This window comes from Lissotriton helveticus, chromosome 6 (genome assembly GCF_964261635.1).
Source record: "Lissotriton helveticus chromosome 6, aLisHel1.1, whole genome shotgun sequence".
Lineage (NCBI taxonomy): Eukaryota > Metazoa > Chordata > Amphibia > Caudata > Salamandridae > Lissotriton > Lissotriton helveticus.
Window position 1 is genome coordinate 1,202,171,685 of NC_136067.1, and position 20,903 is coordinate 1,202,192,587.

A 20,903-nucleotide genomic window follows, 5' to 3' on the forward strand; every position below is an offset into this window, starting at 1 on the left:
GAGGTGTTCCGTGGCACAGTAACATTGTCAAATAGAGGATACACTGAATAGAACGGCCCTATATGACCCTAATAATAATTCTTTATTGTTTGATTACTTAAAATCTTACAATACAACATTATACATATAAAATATACTGTAATATATAAAACCATTAAAACAAGATAAGAAATATGCAGCTTCAAATTCTGAAACAGTTACAATAAACATTATACCAAAAGTGTAAACAAGGTTTCTTAATTATAATATTCAAATTTCGCTCTTACTCTTACTAAAAACTTTACAAAAGCAGAATTCATACTTATATCATTTGAATACAAACACCTATATGACCCTAAGAATTGAATTCTAGGATTATTTTCACAGCACGCAAAGAAAAAGATGCATAATAATGTTTTAAGCCTTGCTTCAGTGCTATCTAAAAGGCGTAAAGTAAAACTGAGAAATCCCAAAGTGGATCAAGTATATCACAGTGGACTGGACTTGTGAAACACTGGGCCAAAACTGACTGGATATGCAAGGACAATGTCCAAGGCCTGTGGAAAGAGAACATACACAGGACTGAAAATAGATAAAGATACTCTGGGCTACAATGAGCAGAATACCCTGGACAGTGAAGAGATAGCAAAAAGACACAGTGTGTGAGCAGGGCCTTGGCAGTTGTTAAATAACCATCTACAGCACAAAGAACCTAGAGGAAAAGGGCAGTGCTCCAAGGAAGTGAACAAATTAGAATGAAGTGATAAGCAGATCACTGGATAAAGTAAGGGATCTTGACCCCACGCAGACAACTGCACCCCCTAGAACCAAAAACAACAGAAAACCTGGTAAACCCTCTGGGGGAAAAGTTTTAACACAAATTATAGATGGTCACAATAGTTATCTTGTTTTTGGGAAAATGTTAGTGAAGGACACATATTGTAATGTGTGCATAGTGAAGCTGTTCCGAAGTTCTACCATCCTAAGTAACCAGGCAAAAGTTACATGTGATGCGTAATAAACTCACAAAACTAATCAGTAAGTTAAAAAGAATAATTGCTTGAGGGGTGTAATTTCAGACCTGCAAGGATGGTGACAAAATGTAACCAGTTTCTGTTGGTAAAGGGCGTTCTCTGGAGTGAACACCCTTTGATTATTAAGCAACAGTTACCAATTGCCATGAGTAAAGATGGAGTGACTTCAAGGTCACTCCCCATCACCTCTTTGCGTTCCAATAAACTGAGACTACTAAATATAAAACTTCTGAAAGAAGAAAAAACAATTGTCTGAGGCACAAGATTGATTGCATGTTACCCCTTAAATAACTGTAGATCCACTGACTGGGAGGCAATCAGGGTGTCATCAAGCAGCATGAATTGATAATGACAACGGTATCACAATTAGCACACTTCTTGAAAGATGCCCCGGCACAATACATACATAGATTGAGTGCCCGGGTTACTTTTTAGTGCTCTAGATCAGCATTAAATCGTAAGCGGGAGTGCCACAGGAATCGCCACATTAGTGCATTCCCAGCACCTCCAGTCAACAAGGTTTAATCAGAAAGTTAACAGCAAAGAGTCAGCAAGTAGACGGGCTCTTGAAGATAATGAATGCTCCCTGCATTAGTATCAGGATGTTTTCTTGTAGCACTGTTCGAAAACCCCAAATTCCTGGAGCACAGCATCACAGAAATCATCGCAATCTCAAGTCCACCTCAACTTCATTACATCATAGTACGCAAGATCATCAGTAGCAGGGAAATGCTGGCAACAGTGGCAGATGTGGATAGTTGAGGAAAGAGATAAGCAGAATCTTGAGATCAATAAATATATATCTGGGCACACCCATCAACTAGGGGAAATGAGGACGATCTCCTGAGAGAGACGATGTAAGGCTCTGCATCATTTTGCAAGAAGAGGGCCTTCTGTCTACCACCAACTACAGGAGCAGCATGTGAAATGAGTTACATATGCTGTCTAAGGCTATTACACTCAGTTTGTTTTTGGGAAGACAATGAGGTTTGGGATCATCACCTAGCTAGGACAAAATATAAGCGATTGGTCAGGTGTCTTAATGTTGATTAGCATATCTGGGCAACTTATGGCACTCTTCTGGGGCAGTCCCGGGTAATTCCATCCTCAGGAATGGGAAAGGGGGTCAGAATCATTCCTGTCGCATCATGCGAGGATCTGAGGGCAGTTTCACTAAAAGCATCCTTTCCACACAAACTTTCCAAAGTCATCTCTCATACAGGTAAATGCATCAAGCATTTTTGCGAGCGCAAACGGTGCGAATCGCAAAATTCGTCCATTTGCGCCCACAAAAATGGCATTTGAGATGCATCAAGGGTTCATGCACTCGCTATTTAAGAGTTCTCAAATTGCGATTGCATTTAAGGAATCGCACTTTTTGATTTCTTAAATGCAATGCATGAACCATTCCTAGATTGCGAATTCGCAATCTGGGGCCGCTATTTACCGCGAAGTCAAACTACGTGTTAAATAGCAAAAACTTAGAAATATGCACTTTAGTGCATTTTTCTAAGTTGTATGTTACACACACACATGTCTTGGGACATGTGTGTGCGCAACACCAGTGAACATTACCATTTCAGGGGTGCAACAGGGTGTCCTTTGGACACCCTGGCACCCTTGAAATTGCTGCATATTTGCGATTAGCTAATTGCTAATCGTAAATAAGGAATGACTCCCCATTCATTCCTATGGGCCTTTAGGCCCATAGGAATAAATGGGAAAGCCATTCCTTATTTGCGATTAGCAATTAGCTAATCGCAAATTAGGAATCAGTAGGAATTGCAAATAATATTGCGATTCCTACATGAATCCCGTTTTGCGAGGCTTTAATAGCGAATCCTTAAAATTCGCTATTAAGGACTCGCAAAACATAACTTTGATGCATCTGGGGGTTAGACTCCAAGAACTTTCTGGGTCAGGAAGAAGTTAGAAATTGTCTTCCACACTACCTGATTAATAAGTCATTCAGGCCAAGTACACTGAAACGAGGCCCCATTAATTGCAGACTACTAGACCAGCCACCCACTGCCGGGAATACCAGCTAGTCAGTCCACATTCAATAGCATATGTAAATAACTGCCACTGAAAGAGATCAATGGGACCATGTTTACCATAGTAATACAGGAATATACACCCGTAACCTAGTCACTGCAGGCAACTCTGTAAGGAGAGCCCCCACACCTAAAAAGCACATGCTTGAGTACATTTTAATGTTAGACTATTAAGTAGCATCTTTGAACGTCATACGGATAGTTCTTTCAATCCCAACTCCTTACATCTAGGCTGCAAGTGGTCCCTGCTAGTGTTCAGTGTATTCCTGTCCAAGACTGGCCAGCGAATCTGTGTGGTGGAATCTCAGGATGGAGGACAAACTCCAGAAGGATTCAAGGCAATAAGTTTGACATATATGTAATACGCCTCCATCCCCCAGCCAGTTGTACTTCATATAAACTGCCCAGCACATAAATCATTACACAAACTTTAGATTAAACATGCTACTAAATTACAAAAAAATTACATAAAGAGTCCACACAACAACTAGACCACTGACCCGAACACCAGTGTCTCCTCCCATTGAAGCTGAAAGAAGATCATTGTTTGTGATAAAATGTGACAATGATTGTGAACTGAGTGGTGTTACTCCAGCAGACGTTGAGTGGTTTCAGTACATGCTGGGCTGCTATATAGCATTGAATACACCTGTGTTTAAGGATTATGAAACAAACACCATGGGAAGGTGTATTTCGAAATACATTCTAAAAACTACCATCTTATATTGTTAACTAGGCATTCTTCCGCCCACTTAATAAGAAAATAATATCAAAACTAGGACAAAGGGTGAAATATGCTGCAAACAGACTCATTCAGTTCATTCTAATGCAGGATAGTAAACCTACTCTTCTATACCCCAACCTACGCTCATCCAGTGTTTATCAGTTTTACACTGGCTGCACCTTTGCATAGGTACCACCTTGAATGGGTGAGGAGCACACAACCCCCAGGAATATCTCATATTTACAAAGTCATATGGGAAGCTCATCATTAACAGAATGATACTAGTCTCTCACTTTGTTAACCCCTTCGACGCTCATGACGAGCTGGGCTCGTCATGAAGTAGCCTCCCAGCACGCTCATGACGAGCCCAGCTCGTCATGAATAATGGGTTTTTGTAAATCCCAGCGCAGCAGCAGAATATGATGAGCTTCCATGGGGTTAATCCCGCCATGGCTTGCTGAAACATCCAAAAGTAAACAAAAATGGCCATGTTGAATTGTGAGTTAAGTAAGCCTATTAGTTCGGAAGAAAGCAGTAATGCTCCTAGGTATGCATGACGAGGCCATCTATTGTGTCAATAGCATCTCACATGGTTTTACTCTTCATGAAACAATGGATTACTCACCCTTCAGTGTGAAATATGTATACAACTGTAGCGTTAAGTGATCTGTGGGAAATGTGTTGTATATTTATACTTACTTCAATGTGGCTACTTGGTGTCTGTAGTCCTTTCTTAGTGTTCTTATCTTACCAGTCTCCCATACTACCTAAGAGTGTTCTATCTGTGATGTGAAGATTCCAGCCTTGGCAGTTGATGATCTGATCAGCTGTGAGGTTTACTGCTCTGCTGTCTTATCTTATACTATCTCAATAAATATATCTTAATAACCTGAAGACGTGTCCTGCTGCCTACCTAAACTACTTACAACAAAATGCAGATTATTCTGCAGTCTTATAGAATATCTAAGGCTGGGGAAAAGACTGTTCCCAGGGACTTGTCAAATGAATAGGCACAGCAAGTAGTGTGAACTGCACTCAAAAACACATATTTGAAAATATTCACCAACATTTGCAAAGCCTTCCTTACACTGATACTCTAAAGACTTTGCTGACCCATAAATGATCCAGTCACAGACAAGAAGGAAAATGGAAGAAAAAGATTACACCCTATGCCCTTGTGATACTGATGTCCCTCTGCACAAAATGCAACAGTTCATCACATCAGCCAATGCAATGTTCTATACCAACACCTTCAAAGAAGCCACCAACAGAAGCAAAATAAATCAATCAAGCACTGCAGCACCCCTGGTAGGCACAATCTACTCAAATTAAAGTGCTTTCAATTTCTTCAATGAAAAAATACAGAAGAGCTGAAAGCACATCAAAAACAATGAGCCGGCTGCATTGCTTACATTTACCCTATCCTGTAGAATTGAGCAATGATCAGCCTTCAAAGCCTCATCTCTCACAGATCTCCACCAAATACTCAATTCCCTCAAAGTCACTTCTTCTGAAGATGATGTTTTTTCCTTGTTTTTGATCCACGCTCTCTCTGTGGACTGCCTCACACCCCTACACACCACTGTTTATGCCACTCTCACTTAAGGCATCTTCCCAGAAGCTCTCAAGACAGGCCAGATACTTCCACTCCTAATGAATCCCACACTAGACCCTGTTGACCGGTCCATAACGCACCTACCATTAATCAGCATGCATATTTATAAAGCAGTGTATTTTCAATTCCAAGATTACATCAGTGATAACCATTTCCTTCAGAACTACCAGTCGAGCTTAAGATTGCTCTGCAGCTTGGAGACTGCTACCTTACCCTTTGTAGATGATGACCTCCTGCACACGGATGACGATGACTGCTGCTTCGGGGTATTGCAGGAAATCTCAGCTGCCTTTGACACAGTTGACCATCCAACCCTTACACACACCCTCGAGTCTCAAAAGGATTGACTGCAACATCTTTCACAGGTTCTCCTCCCACCTTTGTAACCAACACCAGTTTGTTCACATGGGCGCCTTCAGGTCCCAAAAGACACCTATAACCTGCAAAATCCCCCAGTGTGCCATACTGTTTCCTGCCATCTTCAAACTGTACATGGATCTGCATGGATCAAGACTCATCAAAATACCGATGATACGCAACCCTACTTGAAACTATCCTCTGCTTCAGACATACAACGCCTGAAACATTGCCTGCACGTCATCCAAACCTGGATGTGCAGAGCCTACCTGAAGCTCAAACCAATAAAGAAAGAATTCCTGTTATTTTCCAAGCACAACCAACAAGAAATCATTCAAACTTGGCTCAGTGACGTGAACTTCGACTGCTTTGAACTCCAACTTTCACCGAATCTCAAGTCACTTGGATTCACCTTGGCCACGAGCCTAACATTCAAGGAACACCTTCCTTAAAAAGCACAAAGACAGCCTGGTAGCAGCTGTCTCTTCTAATTAAACGTAAACAATTTCTTACAGAAAGCGGCTTCACAACTGCTGTTCAAGCCCTTGTTCACTTGCATCAGGATGGTGGTAATACCCCATTCATTCCAGAGATCCTAGTCTGCTACAACAATAACAGGGATTCCCTAAATTTTTGAAACTGTGTATACCCCCTCCCTGACACAGACAACAGGGGCACCTCCTTTTCCTTGAGAGGTAATACCATGCGCCATGACATCTCAGACCCGACACTGGCACCCATTAAAGGCATCCAACATGCTGCATCATTTCTCATTTAGGGCCTGAAGAAATAAGATCATATCAACCCCATTCTGTTGAAGCTCCATTGGCACCCTTGCCAGTCTGCACCAACTTCAAAACTAGTGACATCATTTACAAAGCAATCGCACCAAGCACCCCTGCTTATCTTCCAGACAAGCTCATAACTTTTGGTGGTCCTCAACACACCTGCAACCAGTAAACCAGTCTGCACACTCAGAAGTGTAACAAAAAAACAAGTGAGCAGGCCTTTTCCATCTATGTGATCAGGATCTGGAACAACATCCCAGTGTCCACTAACAACTTTGGAAAGAGTTGAAGACTCACCTCTTTAAAGAATACTACATTACAATTCATTAACCATCCACAACCCAGCTCCTCATATATCATCGACTTAATACTTGTCTTTGACCCTGTACAGAGCTCCGATGCCTTTTGGCTAGGTTCGTGCTATAGAAGTATCATACACATACAAACACTTACCTGGATTCCTAAACCTGCAATTAAATCAGAAAGGCAAAGTGGTGCCGTAAATGTAAAGTAGTACATGCAGAACCCCAATTTTGCAGAAGTGAATAGTGCAAGGAAAGTCTTGGCATACCTTTTTTCCATGGGAGCAGAAAATAATTACAATTCTATAGCAATTCCTCACCGCCATACGCTGTAGGAATATCTAGTGAATCTGTACACTACAGCTAGGGCAAACAGTCAAAAAAACATGAAAGCATGACCAGTTTTTGGGGGGTATTTCTCTGTGAATTGGGCAAACAACAGAGCACATGACAAGTCACAGGAATAGGCCCCTTAGCAAATGGTGGTTTTGTGACTAGTCTAATAAACATTTCCTTAAAGTTTCGGCTTTTCTGCACATCCATTTGGTTTGTCTGTTTGCACAAAGAACACTTCACATGATGTCTTAAACATTGGTACTGAATTAAATAAACGAGCCTGGAGTCACACGAGTTCTACTTTTTGTCGAACTCCCCAAAGGATCCCATATAAAAGACACCAATTTGGGCATTACACCATATGAGCAGCGGATCTGTCGTCATTGTGTCTAAAATCATAATAATCCAGTTCCACTTGTAATGGGCCATAAGGCGAGTTTTGCATTTCACAGTCCATCTGATGTCACACACAGCTGCTCACAAAATGTGTCAACTATTCATTTCCAAAGAGTGATGTGGGAGAGGCAATCAAGGGGAAAACCCTGAAAGAAGGAAACAGGTTTGGGGAGAAGGGAAAGAAAAAGTAGATTACACAAGTTACAAAATTACGAGGAAAATAAAAAGATTAACTTATCTATTTTTTTTTTTTTAATCATAGTGACCAGGTTTCCGTACTGGGAGTCTGACACAACAGCCTGATTTCCACAAAAAAATAGAGGTTTTAAAAACGCTACAGAATGTACTCACTGTCCAGAGGATTTCTTGGTATTTGATCATGAGGAGCATGACATTGGCTGTGCCTGCAGCCATGGTGAGCTCACTTTGTTCGTTTGCTTTCAAGCGGGACCCGTGGAAGGAGAAGAGGTTAGGCGCCATTACCATGGCCACGTTCTTCAGGGTCATCTTATTCGCCTGCCGCCGATCGACGACTCGCTGAAGGAATTCAAGTAGTGCCTGGAATGAAAGAGATGCATTGAGCACCTTTAAAGAGACCACATAGACGAGCATCGAATTACAGCAGCGCAAAAGGAGGGGAGTAACACAAGCCCCCGCAGCCCCCGCGTTGCGGGGGGGGCCTCGCGGTCCGGGGGGCCCCGCCCGGGCCCCTCCTCACTTATTACAATACATCTGAGTGTGACTGTGACGCACTGTAGGCTCTAAAATGATGCACAGCGCGGGCCCTGGCCCGGGCCCCTGAGAGTATTTGAAATGGTGCGGGGCCCCGGCCGGGGCCCTGGAGTCTTTGAAAATGGTGCGGGGCCCCGACCGGGGCCCCGAGAGCAAGTATGAAATGGTGGGTGGGTGGGGGCGGGCCGGCCGGGGCCCGTCACCGTTTGAGTGTCTGAGTGAGTGGGGCACTTTTACGGGTGTGAGCAGACAGTTATTACACTGAGCCGTGGCAAACGCTATAACGTCACAACCGGGGCCCAGTGAGATTAAGCCATACTGGCGCCCTGGGAGTGACGTCACGTCCTGTCCTGTCCTGTTGCCTAAAGCAAGGGATTTTGATTTGGAAGGGACTAAGCATTGAGGGGCTATTTATTGGTCAACAGGCGCCGGTGTTCTAACTAGATGATCTCCCCCGTCGGTTTGGTCTCCCCCTACGTCAGAGGGGAGATTACAAATACAGCTACAAGCTAACTATCTCCTCTCCCCCGTGGGTTTGGTCTCCCCCTATGTCAGAGGGGAGCTTACAAATACAGCCTTAAGCTAACTAGCTACGCTCCCGTAGGTTTGGTCTCCCCCTACGGGGCTCACAAATACAGCTATAACCTGATTTTTTTTGCCTGGCCGTATGTCTATGCCTCTTATGGCATGTGTAAAGTTGGCAAATATGTATTTCTTTATTTATTTTATGCGTTTTTATATAGCGCGGACTTTACCCGAAGGTATCAGAGCGCTTCACAAAAGGAACAGATCTGATACATGAGGAGAACATTACAAGTGAACAAATTACAAAAGCAAACGTTAAGTTACATGAGGCAAAAGTGACAATTGTGAGCAAACAAAATACAAGAGGTAGCAAACAGTGCATTATAGGAGGAAAAAGTGATGTGTGCAGGTTACAAAAGCATACAAAGTACAAGTAGAGGTATAGTACTGCAATATATGGCAGACACACAAGAACAAACGTTGCGTAGTCAATGGTGGCACTTGTGCAAGTATCTAAAGCAAACAAAATGTAAGAGGTAGCAAACATTGTGTTACACAAGAAAAGTGATGTGTGCATGTTACAAAAGAGTACCAAACACATGTAGAAGGATAATACTGCAGTGAATGGCAGAACACACTGGGAAGGCACTTCCAAAGTCATGGAGAAAAGGATTCTCAATAATGGAGGGTCTTCCTTCAGATAATATAGAGGGTGTGAATTGCAGTGGTCCAGTCTGGAGCGGACCAGCGATTGGACCAGGGTTTTGAGGTCTTGCTCCGGGAAGAAGCGACGAATTTCCCAAAGAAAGCGCAGTTGGTATCGAGCAGACTTTGCAATGGAGTTGATGTGGGAGATTAGATTGAGTTTTTTGTCGAATATGACATCCAGGGATTTTGCACTGTCGACAATGGTGGGTTTATTGTTAAGTAGATTCATCTGATCCATCCATGATTGAACCAGGGGAGGAGAGAGTGAGGAGGAGAGGAGGAGGAATTCAGTTTTGGAGGGATTCTGAATCAGTTGATGTGTTCACATCCAGTTTTGAATGGAGTCTAGAGTAGAGCTTAGGACGGAGAGATCGTGAGTGGAGGCAACCTTGAGGTAGACATGAGTGTCGTCTGCGTAGAGATGATAGTGGACCCCAGATTTGCTTAGGAGATTTCCCAGTGGTTCTAAATAGAGATTGAACAGTGTGGGTGCTAGTATAGAGCCTTGAGGAACAGCTTGACCTACCGCCAGAGGAGATGAAAGACTGTTGGCTATTTTGATCATTTGGGATCTATCAGAGAGGAAGGAAGCAAACCATTTAAGTACAGTGCCCTCCATGCCCATTCTCTGTTGAAGAGTGTTGAGGAGAGTGTTGTGATTGACAGTCTCAAAGGCTGCAGAAAGGTCAAGGAGAATTAGAAGACAATAATTGTGAATATATTTTCGTATGTAGCATATGCATACGGTAAAGGAAAATGTTTGTTTTCAGCAATTCTTTGGTTTCTAAAGAATTTTTAGATTTTGACAAAAGAAGTATTTTTTGTTAGAATACCACATTTTTTTATAAATATATTTATACCTACATATATATTACAATACTTATAACAATGAGAAATATGAATCCAGTAAAGTACAATTAATATGCTATTTGTTGATAAATTGAGTACTCCTACTTTTGCGCTCCACTGCCTTCAATCTATGTGCTCCAAAAACCTAAGGAGGGGGCTTTCAAACTATGCAACTACATGTCTGAATCATGGTTGCATCTTCTTTTTTGTTGTCCCGCCCTTGATGCTGCCAGAAGACTTATTTTAAAAACCTTATATTTAAAAAGGGGCATGGGTACATCTTTTGAGGCATCTTCTCTCTGCTTTACTTCCCCAGATATTCAAGTGCTTGCATGGTCTGGAAAATATGTGAGACTCCTGGAAAGTCTGCTTTCACCCTCTTCTGTCCGCACCCTATCATTTACCACCTCTCCCCAAAAACTCATCACCGACTTTATTTGCTCTTTGCCATAGCGTCTCTGTACCAAACTATTTTATCCTTGGTTTTGGAAATCAGTTACAAGATTACAATAGTAACTACAATACTGCTTCATCACTAATATGTGTATCAATTTAAATATTGATGGTTTACTTTGTTTATGCTTTTTAACGTTTTAACAGCGCTATGATTACATTTTATTGCATTGGTTTTAATCAACTGTGCTAATTTAATACACTAGAGTGCCATTAATTTGATCATTTTAATTTTTTTTAAAGCACTTTATAAGTCTAGCATGAAGCACTATGTACAGATTGTAGCATTTGTATTTTAATCCCTTTGCTGCTAGGGTCTTTCCCGCCACCCTGGGCTCAGCCTTATTTTGTTTATTTGTGGTAGTTTGCACTTACGCCCCTGTAACTTTTTGTCCACATAAGGTTTTTTAGGGATAATCAAGTTTATTGGTGTTTTTGAGAACAAATCACAATAAATAATGGCAGCACAATCAGACACAATATAGAGATAAATTACATTGGGAAGAAGGATGACTGAGACTCGTACAACACTTTGGGAATGAATAAAGAACTTGCATGTAAACAATCTTATACAAGACGCATTTGCACCCCTCAGGGCACCAAGTTGAACCACTTGCCCCATATGTTACCAAAAAGCTTGGGACGGCCCCAGGCCTCAAAGAGTGGTTCCTGCTGAGTTCCGTACCAATCCACTCCCCGTCTCCATGTCCGCATAGTAGGTGGCATGGCCTGAGACAAAAGCGCCGCTATATCGCATTTCGCCACCGCCACTGTCATTGCGAGGATGCGCTTATTGGTCCGAACACCATATAGGCCCTCGAACAAACCCAGGATCAGGCGTAGGGGGTCATGGGGAACTTCCCATCCCAAGGTCTGTGTAAGCTCTAGCGCTACCCCTGTCCAGAATGGTGCAAGAGCGGGGCATTGCCATGTCATGTGATAGAAGTCCGCAGGAGCATGGTTGCATCGCGCGCAGGATGGGGACGGCCGAATATGGGCGCTGTATAGGCGCGCTCGGGTGAGGTATGCCATGTGGAGGTAGAAAAGTTGGATTAGATGCAGCTTGGAGGAGGTCGTCAGGGTCTTAAGAGCCATAAGGGCATCCCTCCAGTCCACTTCGTCAAGGGGGCCCAGCCATCCATCCCAGCGGGCATGCAGCAGGTCCAGGGATGCAGGGCCATTGATCACCATGGAGCGGTAAATCCGCGGGACCCCCCCCCCCCCCCCCCCCCCCCCGGCCCAGGTTCCCCATCATCACTTGGGCCTCCAGGGGACTGAATTCCAGGAGGGAGGTGGGAGATGGAATGTGTGTTCGGAGGGCATGCCTTAGCTGTAAATATTTGTCAAATTGGGAGGAGTGGAGGGAGTGGTGGTGTTGTAATTCTGCAAACAATCTAATGTGGTCACCTACCCAGACATCTCCCAGCAATGAAATCCCGATTTAGTCCCATCAGCGGAAGTCTCGGAGTGACGAGACCTCCTCCAGCCAAACACCACTCCACAGAGGCGTCTGTCTGATGAGCTTCCGGTCTTATTTCGTGTGGTGTAAGGCCGTACGCCAGGCCATAAGTACCGTTCGGGTGATGGGGGGGGAGGGCCTGTGGCATGGGGGTCCCATAAAGGTAGGCTTGGAGCTGTGGGAAATCCATCGACCGGAGTTCCTCCCGGTACGCCGGGTCGGACCAGTCGCCCACGAACCAGTCATGGATCACAATGAGCTTCGTGGCCAGGTAGTAAATGTGGAGATTGGTTACCCCCATCTTAGGGAGGTATGCAGCACTGTGCCAGAGACAATCGTAACCTCCCGCCTGGGTAAGGGCACTGTCTATTTCTCGGACCCAACTCCCTGGGAAATGAAGGGTGATATTCTGTAGAATGTATAAAAAACAGGGTAGGACCATCATTTTAAAAAGGGCGCTCCTGCCAAGGGGATTAAGGGGGAGGGATTGCCACTTCTTTAGGTCCGCCTTGGCTTTAATGACCAGGGGCGTGATGTTCAGGGCCCATTCGAGGTCTGGGAGGAGTGCGACCCACACCCCCAAGTACTTAAACGACTGCCTGCGCAGGGGACTGGTTGTTTGCCAATCGAAGCACGCCCGGGATGGATGTAGGGGAACCAATGTGGACTTCACCGAGTTGAGCCGGATGCTGGAAACACGTCCAAAGGCTAGGAGGGCGTCCTAGCATCTTGGTCCTGAGCACTCTGGGTCCGCCTGGAAAAGGAGGACGTCATCGGCATACAAGGCGATCTTATCGATCTGATATGGGTCCCAAGCCCAGCCTTGGATGAGGGGATCCTGACGGACGAGGGAGGCCAGAGGCTCCATTGCTAAGGCAACTAATAGCGGTGAGAGCGGACAGCCCTGGCGAGTGCCTCTCCGAATGGGAAACATCTCTGAAAGCACGCCGTTAATGAGGACCCTTGCCCTATGGTTGGAGGATTGGACCGGATAAGGCGTCGAAACGGAGAGCCGAAACCCATCTTCTTCAACACATCCCCAAGGTAGTTCCAGTCCACCGTATGAACTAAAAGCAGAGCTAGATACGGGGAGAGGTGGTGACGGTGTGCCAGGGCGAGGTGGAGACGATGGATGCAGTGCTGGGTGCCCCAGGCAGGCATAAAGCTGCTTTGGTCTGAGTGAACCAAATCTTGTAAGTGGGGGCAGAGTCGCTGGGCCATCGCAGTGGCGAACATTTTTACCTCAGTGTTTATGAGGGAGATGGGGTGGTTGTCCACACAGGCAAGGGAGGGCGGCTGTGTCTTTGGAAGGACCACAGTCGTGGCCACGTTGGTTTCTGGTGGGAAGGACTCCTTGTCTACTATATGTTTGAACAGCTCCACTAAATGTGGGACCAGTGCTTCACGGTAAGTCGCGTAGGATTCTTGTGGGTAACCGTCGGGCCCGGGCGTTTTGCCAGAGTGCAACAGTGTAATGGCTAGTGTATCTCTTCTGGGGTGAGGGGGAAATCAAGCTTCTCTGAGACCGTTTGGGAGAGGCAGGGCAGGTGAGTCCCATTCTCGAATAGCAAGTCAACCAAGGTGGTCCTGGGAGGTCGGGCCGCATAAGGGGCAGCATAATAGCCCGCAAAAGTTCAGGCGATAGCTTGGCCGGTGGCGCGGCGAGGGAACTCTGCAATTTTGGGCTGACTGTTCAATCTCACTGCAAGGTCTGCTCTGCTGGGATTGTTGGAAGACATGAGTGGGCAGAGGATGGTGCACATTCTTATTGAGGTGGCAACACTGGTGGCTAAATGGGATATTGCCCACAACTGGAGGTCCCCGACCCCCGATCAGTGGTGGAGTTGTAGAGTGGGATAGATTGGTGTGCTCACCAGGAACTACCCATATAACAGGTTTGGGGCTTCCCCTGCAAACATGAGAAGATTTGGGGCAGATGGTGGACGTATTACAGACTGGAGGTGGGGGTCAACTAATTGTTATCATGTATTGTCATTATTGTGGCGGCTTAACGGATGGTGGGCATGTTTGTATCACTGTTGTTGGTGCAAAATCAATCAGATTGGTTATAAAACAAAAACAACAATGCGGGGTTTTTACTGTCAGGACATGTAAAGTTAGGAAGGGTAACATGTAGATGTTGAATAACAGTGGTGAGAGTCTTAACCCTGCAGACACAACAGTTAACAGGCATAGCTTCTGACTTGAAAGGCAGGAGGAAAACTGTTTGAAAATGGTAAGTAAGAAAATAATGTATTGATTTAGTGACTGGATCATCCAGTTCCATTGTTTTGACTCTGTCCAGAAGGAGGGAGTGATAGATAGTATCTAACGCTGCGGACCAGGGCCTCTACTGGTGTTAAGAGGGTTGGGCAGAATTTAATGAATGTGAGCAGTTTAGTGAAATCATTTTTTTGAATATTTTTGCCATATACCTTAGCAAAGGAATGGGCATTGCAAATGGCTGTTATGATAAGTGAGAAGACAATTCTTGCCCATTTGTAATAAAAAAAAAATTAACAGGCATGAACACAGCCTATGGTGAATACCAAAGACTGACTTCCAGGCAACCATCAGGCAGGTTTGTCGGAGCGGACACCTGAGCCAATACACCGGTACGGTGTGGGCACCCTACGCCACTAGCCTATGTAGCACTTCTCTCCCACTAATTTGGTCATGGTCAAGAGTGGAATTGATCATTGAGTCGCAGCCTCTACTAAAATACCCTTAGTTTATGGCCCCAACTGATCGTCTAGAGGGCTAATGTTACCCCTCAATTAGTATAATTTTCTTCGTACATCACACAATTTTCACACCTCTTTTTTTGGTCCTGATGAAACGCCCGGGATCTTTAAGACCATAGAGGCGTGAAACATGTTGACCTCATACTTACCTGATCACATTACGCATACTGTGGTAACTCTCAACCTACAGCTTTTTTACTCTGCCAAGGGTTCTGCTCCATGGAACTTCTCCTTTGGTTACCCTTAGACAGTTTTAACATTTTGCATGCACATTATCACCCTCCACTTAGGACTCTCTTCCCATACCCACATGCACCAAACAGCAGTTCTCAGAAGATCTCTGCTAAAGTAACCCTTCGGGGGACCCGTAGGGTATTGCAGCGCCGGACCAACAAGGAGCAACTGCCCGATGATGAAGCATGATATCCTTCGGGGAGTGTGAGGGATACAAGAGACAAGACTTGTGCTTCCCCACTGAGTCTAGACTTAGAAATTTTCCCTTTGTATTCTGTTTCCTATTTCTTTCTCCTTGCAGTGAGTGAGTGACTGTTTGCACCACTCACCTCGGAACAGTGCCCCTCCCCTTGTTGTCTTCATGGTTAGTTTGGAGCAAGGGCACTGGACCACCAACCAGCTCCTGGCCCCCCCCCCCCCTTCTGTTTTTTACATTGAATGCCAAAGAACAACAGCTGCAAAGCAGCAAACTAGCCAGGGCAGATGAGAGGCCATGATGTTGGGGCTAAGTTTGCTATCACTGCACCAAGGAGGAATAGATGGGATCTTAGTTAGCTGTTTTGGCATGTCATTGGAACACCCTGACCTAGCATGTCCAACTACCGATCATGATATAACAGTGAGCACCTGGTAGGTACTATCAGGTATTTCCAAAACCCACAAGATCATTGGTGCCTAAAACCAGCGTGCAGCATATAATAGGAAAGAAGTTCAAGGACAAGGCCCTTTGCATCCACTCGAAATTTACACCAACCTCAATCTGTTACCTTGTATGCTTTGATGGGTGCAGCTTTGCAGATGCAGCCTGGTTGCATCCCAAGGGAAGGCTTGTACATGCTCAATGCACCGCGCATTGGTACTTCTATCTGCATGCATCTTATTATTTGTGCAAGAAATATGCAATACATCTTAAAGACTAATCCAGGAATGTGCTATTTCCATAGAGAATGTTGCTCTGCCACATCAAACAAGATTGTTTAACTATAATGTCTAAAATGCAGAACAAATAAAAACGAAAAATCTGCATGTCAAAAATGACTTTGTTTTAAGAAAATTGATACTCCCATTGGTGAAATATGTTTTTCAGAAAATTCACAGCAATATCTTGTACGCAGCATATCTAAACAAGGATGTAGAGGAGAAAGAGAGGAAATGGCATATAGATAATAGAGGAATGGAACAAATTAGAGAATTTTTGGCAAACAGACATGGGTCACTTGGGAAGTTGGAAACAAGGACTTGCATAAAGAGGGCAAATAGATTTATTTGGGGCGGGGCGGGTGCAATGAGGGCACAATGAACCACAGCCCACTGAAACATTCTATGTCCAGAGTCATGATGCAATTTGCAGAGATTTCATCAATGTTCCAAACATAAATTGAAGTCAATTCCAATGTCTGCATTATTATGGTCATTTGTAAGTTTGAAACATAAAATATATACCTTTTTTGATCACAAAATTATGGGAAATAAGCTGTACAAGCAATTATTATTATCCGGGAAAGGATTAGAGCTGCTTCCTGAAGACTCGGTACTCTGACTGTGGAGATTTAAGGGATTGCTCTCCTGCTGGTAATAGCTGGTTGGCAATAGAACTCGCATTTGATGTGGATTTGGGGAAAGAAGAGATCTACAGGGCCTGTGAGTCAGAACCCAATCAGATATTGAAATAATGGTGATATGGTTTATGGTTGTCCCTTCAATATCCAAAATTCTCTTTCCATATTCCATCTTCTAGGTAGGAATGTACGTATTTTCCATCGCTATATATGTGATTATATTGTGTTTAATACATTAAATTATGCCTTGATGCAAACTTGGTAAATTTTTCTTGTGAGTATTTATACATGTGGGCATGGCTCTTTCAATTTGCATTGCATATTGTAAGTGAATTATATGTACTCTCATATCACATGATACATTGTTGTAGTATAGCTGCACTAATTAACACACACAGTTTATTTAGTGTTTTCCGCCCATAAAACAAACAATGCACAATAATGAGTTAAAAATGCTCTGAAACACAATCATATACAAAAACATAAAAAATATTAAAACTTCAACTTGAAAATACTACACTCCAGACACACAGTCACATTATGGAGCCCATAATACTTTATTTTCTTTAGGCACCAAACTGAATAAAAAAAAAAAGAATTAGTCCAAAAACAATAAAGCCTAGAATATCTGCCTTAAAAATCCTTAATGCTGCTTTATTGCACCATACACCAAAAATCAGGCATATTTATTGCATCCATTTTCTTTCGACCCCTTCAATAATAGAGCAGGAGGACAAAATGTGCTCCTCTGCTTCGGGCAAATTTGTGCAGGATAGGCAGCATGCAGAATTGTTTGTGCTTATACTCCATGTCCATTTAAAATTGTTGATGGACAAGATCTCCAACCTGAATTTGATATATTGAGTTTTAGCATATTCTGGGACTTCATCATCCAATAATCTTTAATGCTGCTTTATAGAGCCTCAAACCTAAAATCAGGCATATTGATTGAATCCATTTTCTTCCGACCCCTAAAATAGTAGTGCAGAAGAACAAAATGCGCTCATCTGTTTCAATTTGTGAAGAATAGGCAGCAAGAAGAATCGCAGGTACATATACTTAACTTCTGTATACAATTGTTGGCGAATAAGATCCCCAACCCGAATTTGCTAGGTAGAGTTTTAGCATATTGTGGGACTATATCATCCATTAAAGATTCAAATTGGGGAGAGGGCTTAAAAGGTAAGAATTGGTCAGTTAGTGCTCCTTCCGTGGAGCTCACAACACATTTCTCTTCAATAATGTGCCAATATTCATTTTTTAAGAGATTTGATGAACTGCCATTAATACTTCCTGGATCCTACCAAAAGGAACATAAGACAATTTTTGATGTAGCTCAGCTAAGCTAAGGTATTGCTTTAGATTTATCTAATTTCAAAATGTCCATTAACCCATTTCTGTATGGTTCTAGCTTTTCAATGTACCATATTCTTAACTAATACACTAAAGGGCTTACGTTTGCTATATTTAGTATTCTCTTTAAGTCCACATCTAGATAAAGGGGGAGTAGAGGAGTGCTGGCAGGCATCTGCAGGAGACTTCTTACAAAATGTTTCTCCTTGATGGTCAAAGTATTGGCATTTTAGTTGCCAAAATCTCAGCTCTGTAAAGTGCAGTAGCTTGAGCCATGAGGCAATATAACTGTAAGGGCGGAGGCACCGATCTTAATGTGGCAGCCTTGTGCACTTGTAATACAGCAGCCGCTCTGTGCTGAGTTCCCAGGCTGCTCTTAATGATATGCTGAGACCATGAGATATTTGCTGACATTCTGACAACAAGCTAATCAAAGTTATCAACGCTTTCTAAAATAGTGTCCTCCAATATCAGTTTCCCTCTGTATAATTTGTGTGGTTAAATATCATGTATCGGTCTTACTAGTGCTAATCTCCAATCCCCTATGCTTGCAAAATCAGAACACTTGTCTAACAAGGATTGCAATTCCAATGAGGTTTTTGGGAATCAACAGCGTGTCATCAGCAAACAATAGGGCAGGATTTACTTGACCAATTAATTTAGTGGTATTATTTCTTCAGTGATTTGAGCCTTTGATCACATCATTGATATACAGTGGGAATACAGTTGGAGGAAGTACACAACCCTGCCTAACCTCTCTTTGTATAGAACTACGATCAGTAAATTCGCTAATGAAGCCAACCAAAAACAAAAAACGGTTTTTACAATTGTCAAGTCTTTTACCCACCCCAAAGCTCTCACGCCTGAAATTCCACCGTCTGAAACCCTGTGCAATCAAATAGCAGACTTCTTTGTGGATAAAATCGTCATCATCCAGAAAGATTTTCCTTCTCCCCCGACCAACTCTTATGAGGTAATGGATAACTACCCCCTGCTTTTCAGTTTCAAACCTGTTTCCCTCCAACAAACAAGCAAGGCAATTTTGGCATGTAAATCAGGAGCTCCCACTGATTCTTGCCCTCCTGGCATTCCTCATCACCTTATCGAGGCAGTAAATCCTTTTATTAATTTAATCATCAATGAATCCCTCGAGCAAGGGATAGTGCCCAACGATTGGAAGAAGGCTATTGTAAAGCCCCTGATGAAGAAGCTGAACAAATCTCCCACTGACCTCACGAACATGCGCCCCATTTCATTACTGCCTGTCCTTGGCAAGATCACGGAACAGTTAGTATATGAACAGCTAAAAATATTTGTAGAGACTCATAACATCCTGCACCCTCAACAGTCAGGGTTTCGCCCCGGTCATTCCACAGAAACAGCCTTGATAGAACTATCTGATTCCATCAAGTTCTTGCAGGATGAAGGAAGGCAAGCCGTCCTCATCCTGCTCGATTTAACAGCAGCTTTCGACACTATCTCTCATACTATTCTGATCAATGGAATGCGAGAGATCGGCGTGCCTGATTCAGCCCTGTCATGGGTTAAATCTTTCCTGTCCAACAGGTCCCAGACTGTGTCTCTGGGTCCCTATCTATCCAGCGAAAAACCCACTACATCAGGAGTTCCCCAAGGGTCCATATTAAGCCCCCTTTTCTTCAACATCTATATGGCCCCCCTCCTCGCTGTGATAGAATCTCATGGGATCCTTGTCACGTCATATGCTGACGACACACAACTTGTCGTCACCATTGATAAAAAGTGCACGGACGCAGCTTTGCGTTTCCGGACCTGTCTTTCTGATGTATTTCAATGGTTGAATACAAACCACTTGAGGTGTAACAGTGCAAAGACTGAAATCATACCGCTAGGAAAAAATCTATCCTGTGTGGAGAGGTGTGGCTCACTGGTTAGAGGCGGCAGACCTGTAAGCAGAGAACGGCCCTGGACCAGGGTTCAATACCCGACGCGGCAGGGTCTTGGACCAGGGTCAACGGACTCGATAATTCTCGCCTCAGTGCCTACTCTAACCAGGGAACACACTCGGTAACTCTGGGCATTAAGCTTGCCTCATCTCTACAACGGCCCCCCACAGACGCCGGGGATGCCTGGTTTCACCCTGGAGATACCCAGAAAGGGACCATCTCACAGGGAAAACCAGGACGGGTTCCCCAGCGGTCTACAGCGCCAGGACACTCGGGTAGAGTAACAGTGCGCTTTACAAGTATCCCACATTTACATTTACATTTACATCCTTCTGCCCGAAGGACTGGTGGCCCATAGGATCAGAGGCCCCACCTAGTGCAGCATCCTCCGCGCGGAACCTGGGCGTGCAATTTGATTCTTCCCTTTCCTGTGACGATCATGTCAGGATCACTGCTGGTCGATGCTTCGGACTTATCAAATCTTTAAAGAAATTCTTTGACTTCCTCCCCATTGCAGCTAGAAAATCAGTCGCGGTAGCCTTAATCCTCTCCCGACTTGATTACTGCAACGGGCTAATGGTGGGAGTGAAAAAGTCCACCCTGAGGAAGCTTCAGAGTATACAACACGCAGCCGCCAGATTGGTCCTGAAACTCCCTAGAAGGTCATCTGCCTCAGCTGCATTAAATTCCCTACACTGGTTACCACTCCATAAAATAATTCTTTTTAAACTTTTACTTACCGTTTTTAAAGCTCTGACAGGCACAGGGCCTCATTAC

At 43.8% G+C, this 20,903-nt stretch overlaps 1 protein-coding gene across 3 annotated transcripts in view; it reads right to left on the bottom strand.

Annotated features, from left to right (window-relative positions):
• Positions 1-20,903, bottom strand: part of ARHGAP18 (Rho GTPase activating protein 18) — an 843,873-nt gene that overhangs the window by 151,264 nt on the left and 671,706 nt on the right. For all 3 annotated transcript variants that reach the window (XM_078648922.1, XM_078648923.1, XM_078648924.1), the window contains one exon: positions 7,937-8,143. In XM_078648922.1, coding sequence (XP_078505048.1) covers positions 7,937-8,143 — 207 coding nt within the window. The remainder of the gene's footprint in view (positions 1-7,936; positions 8,144-20,903) is intronic.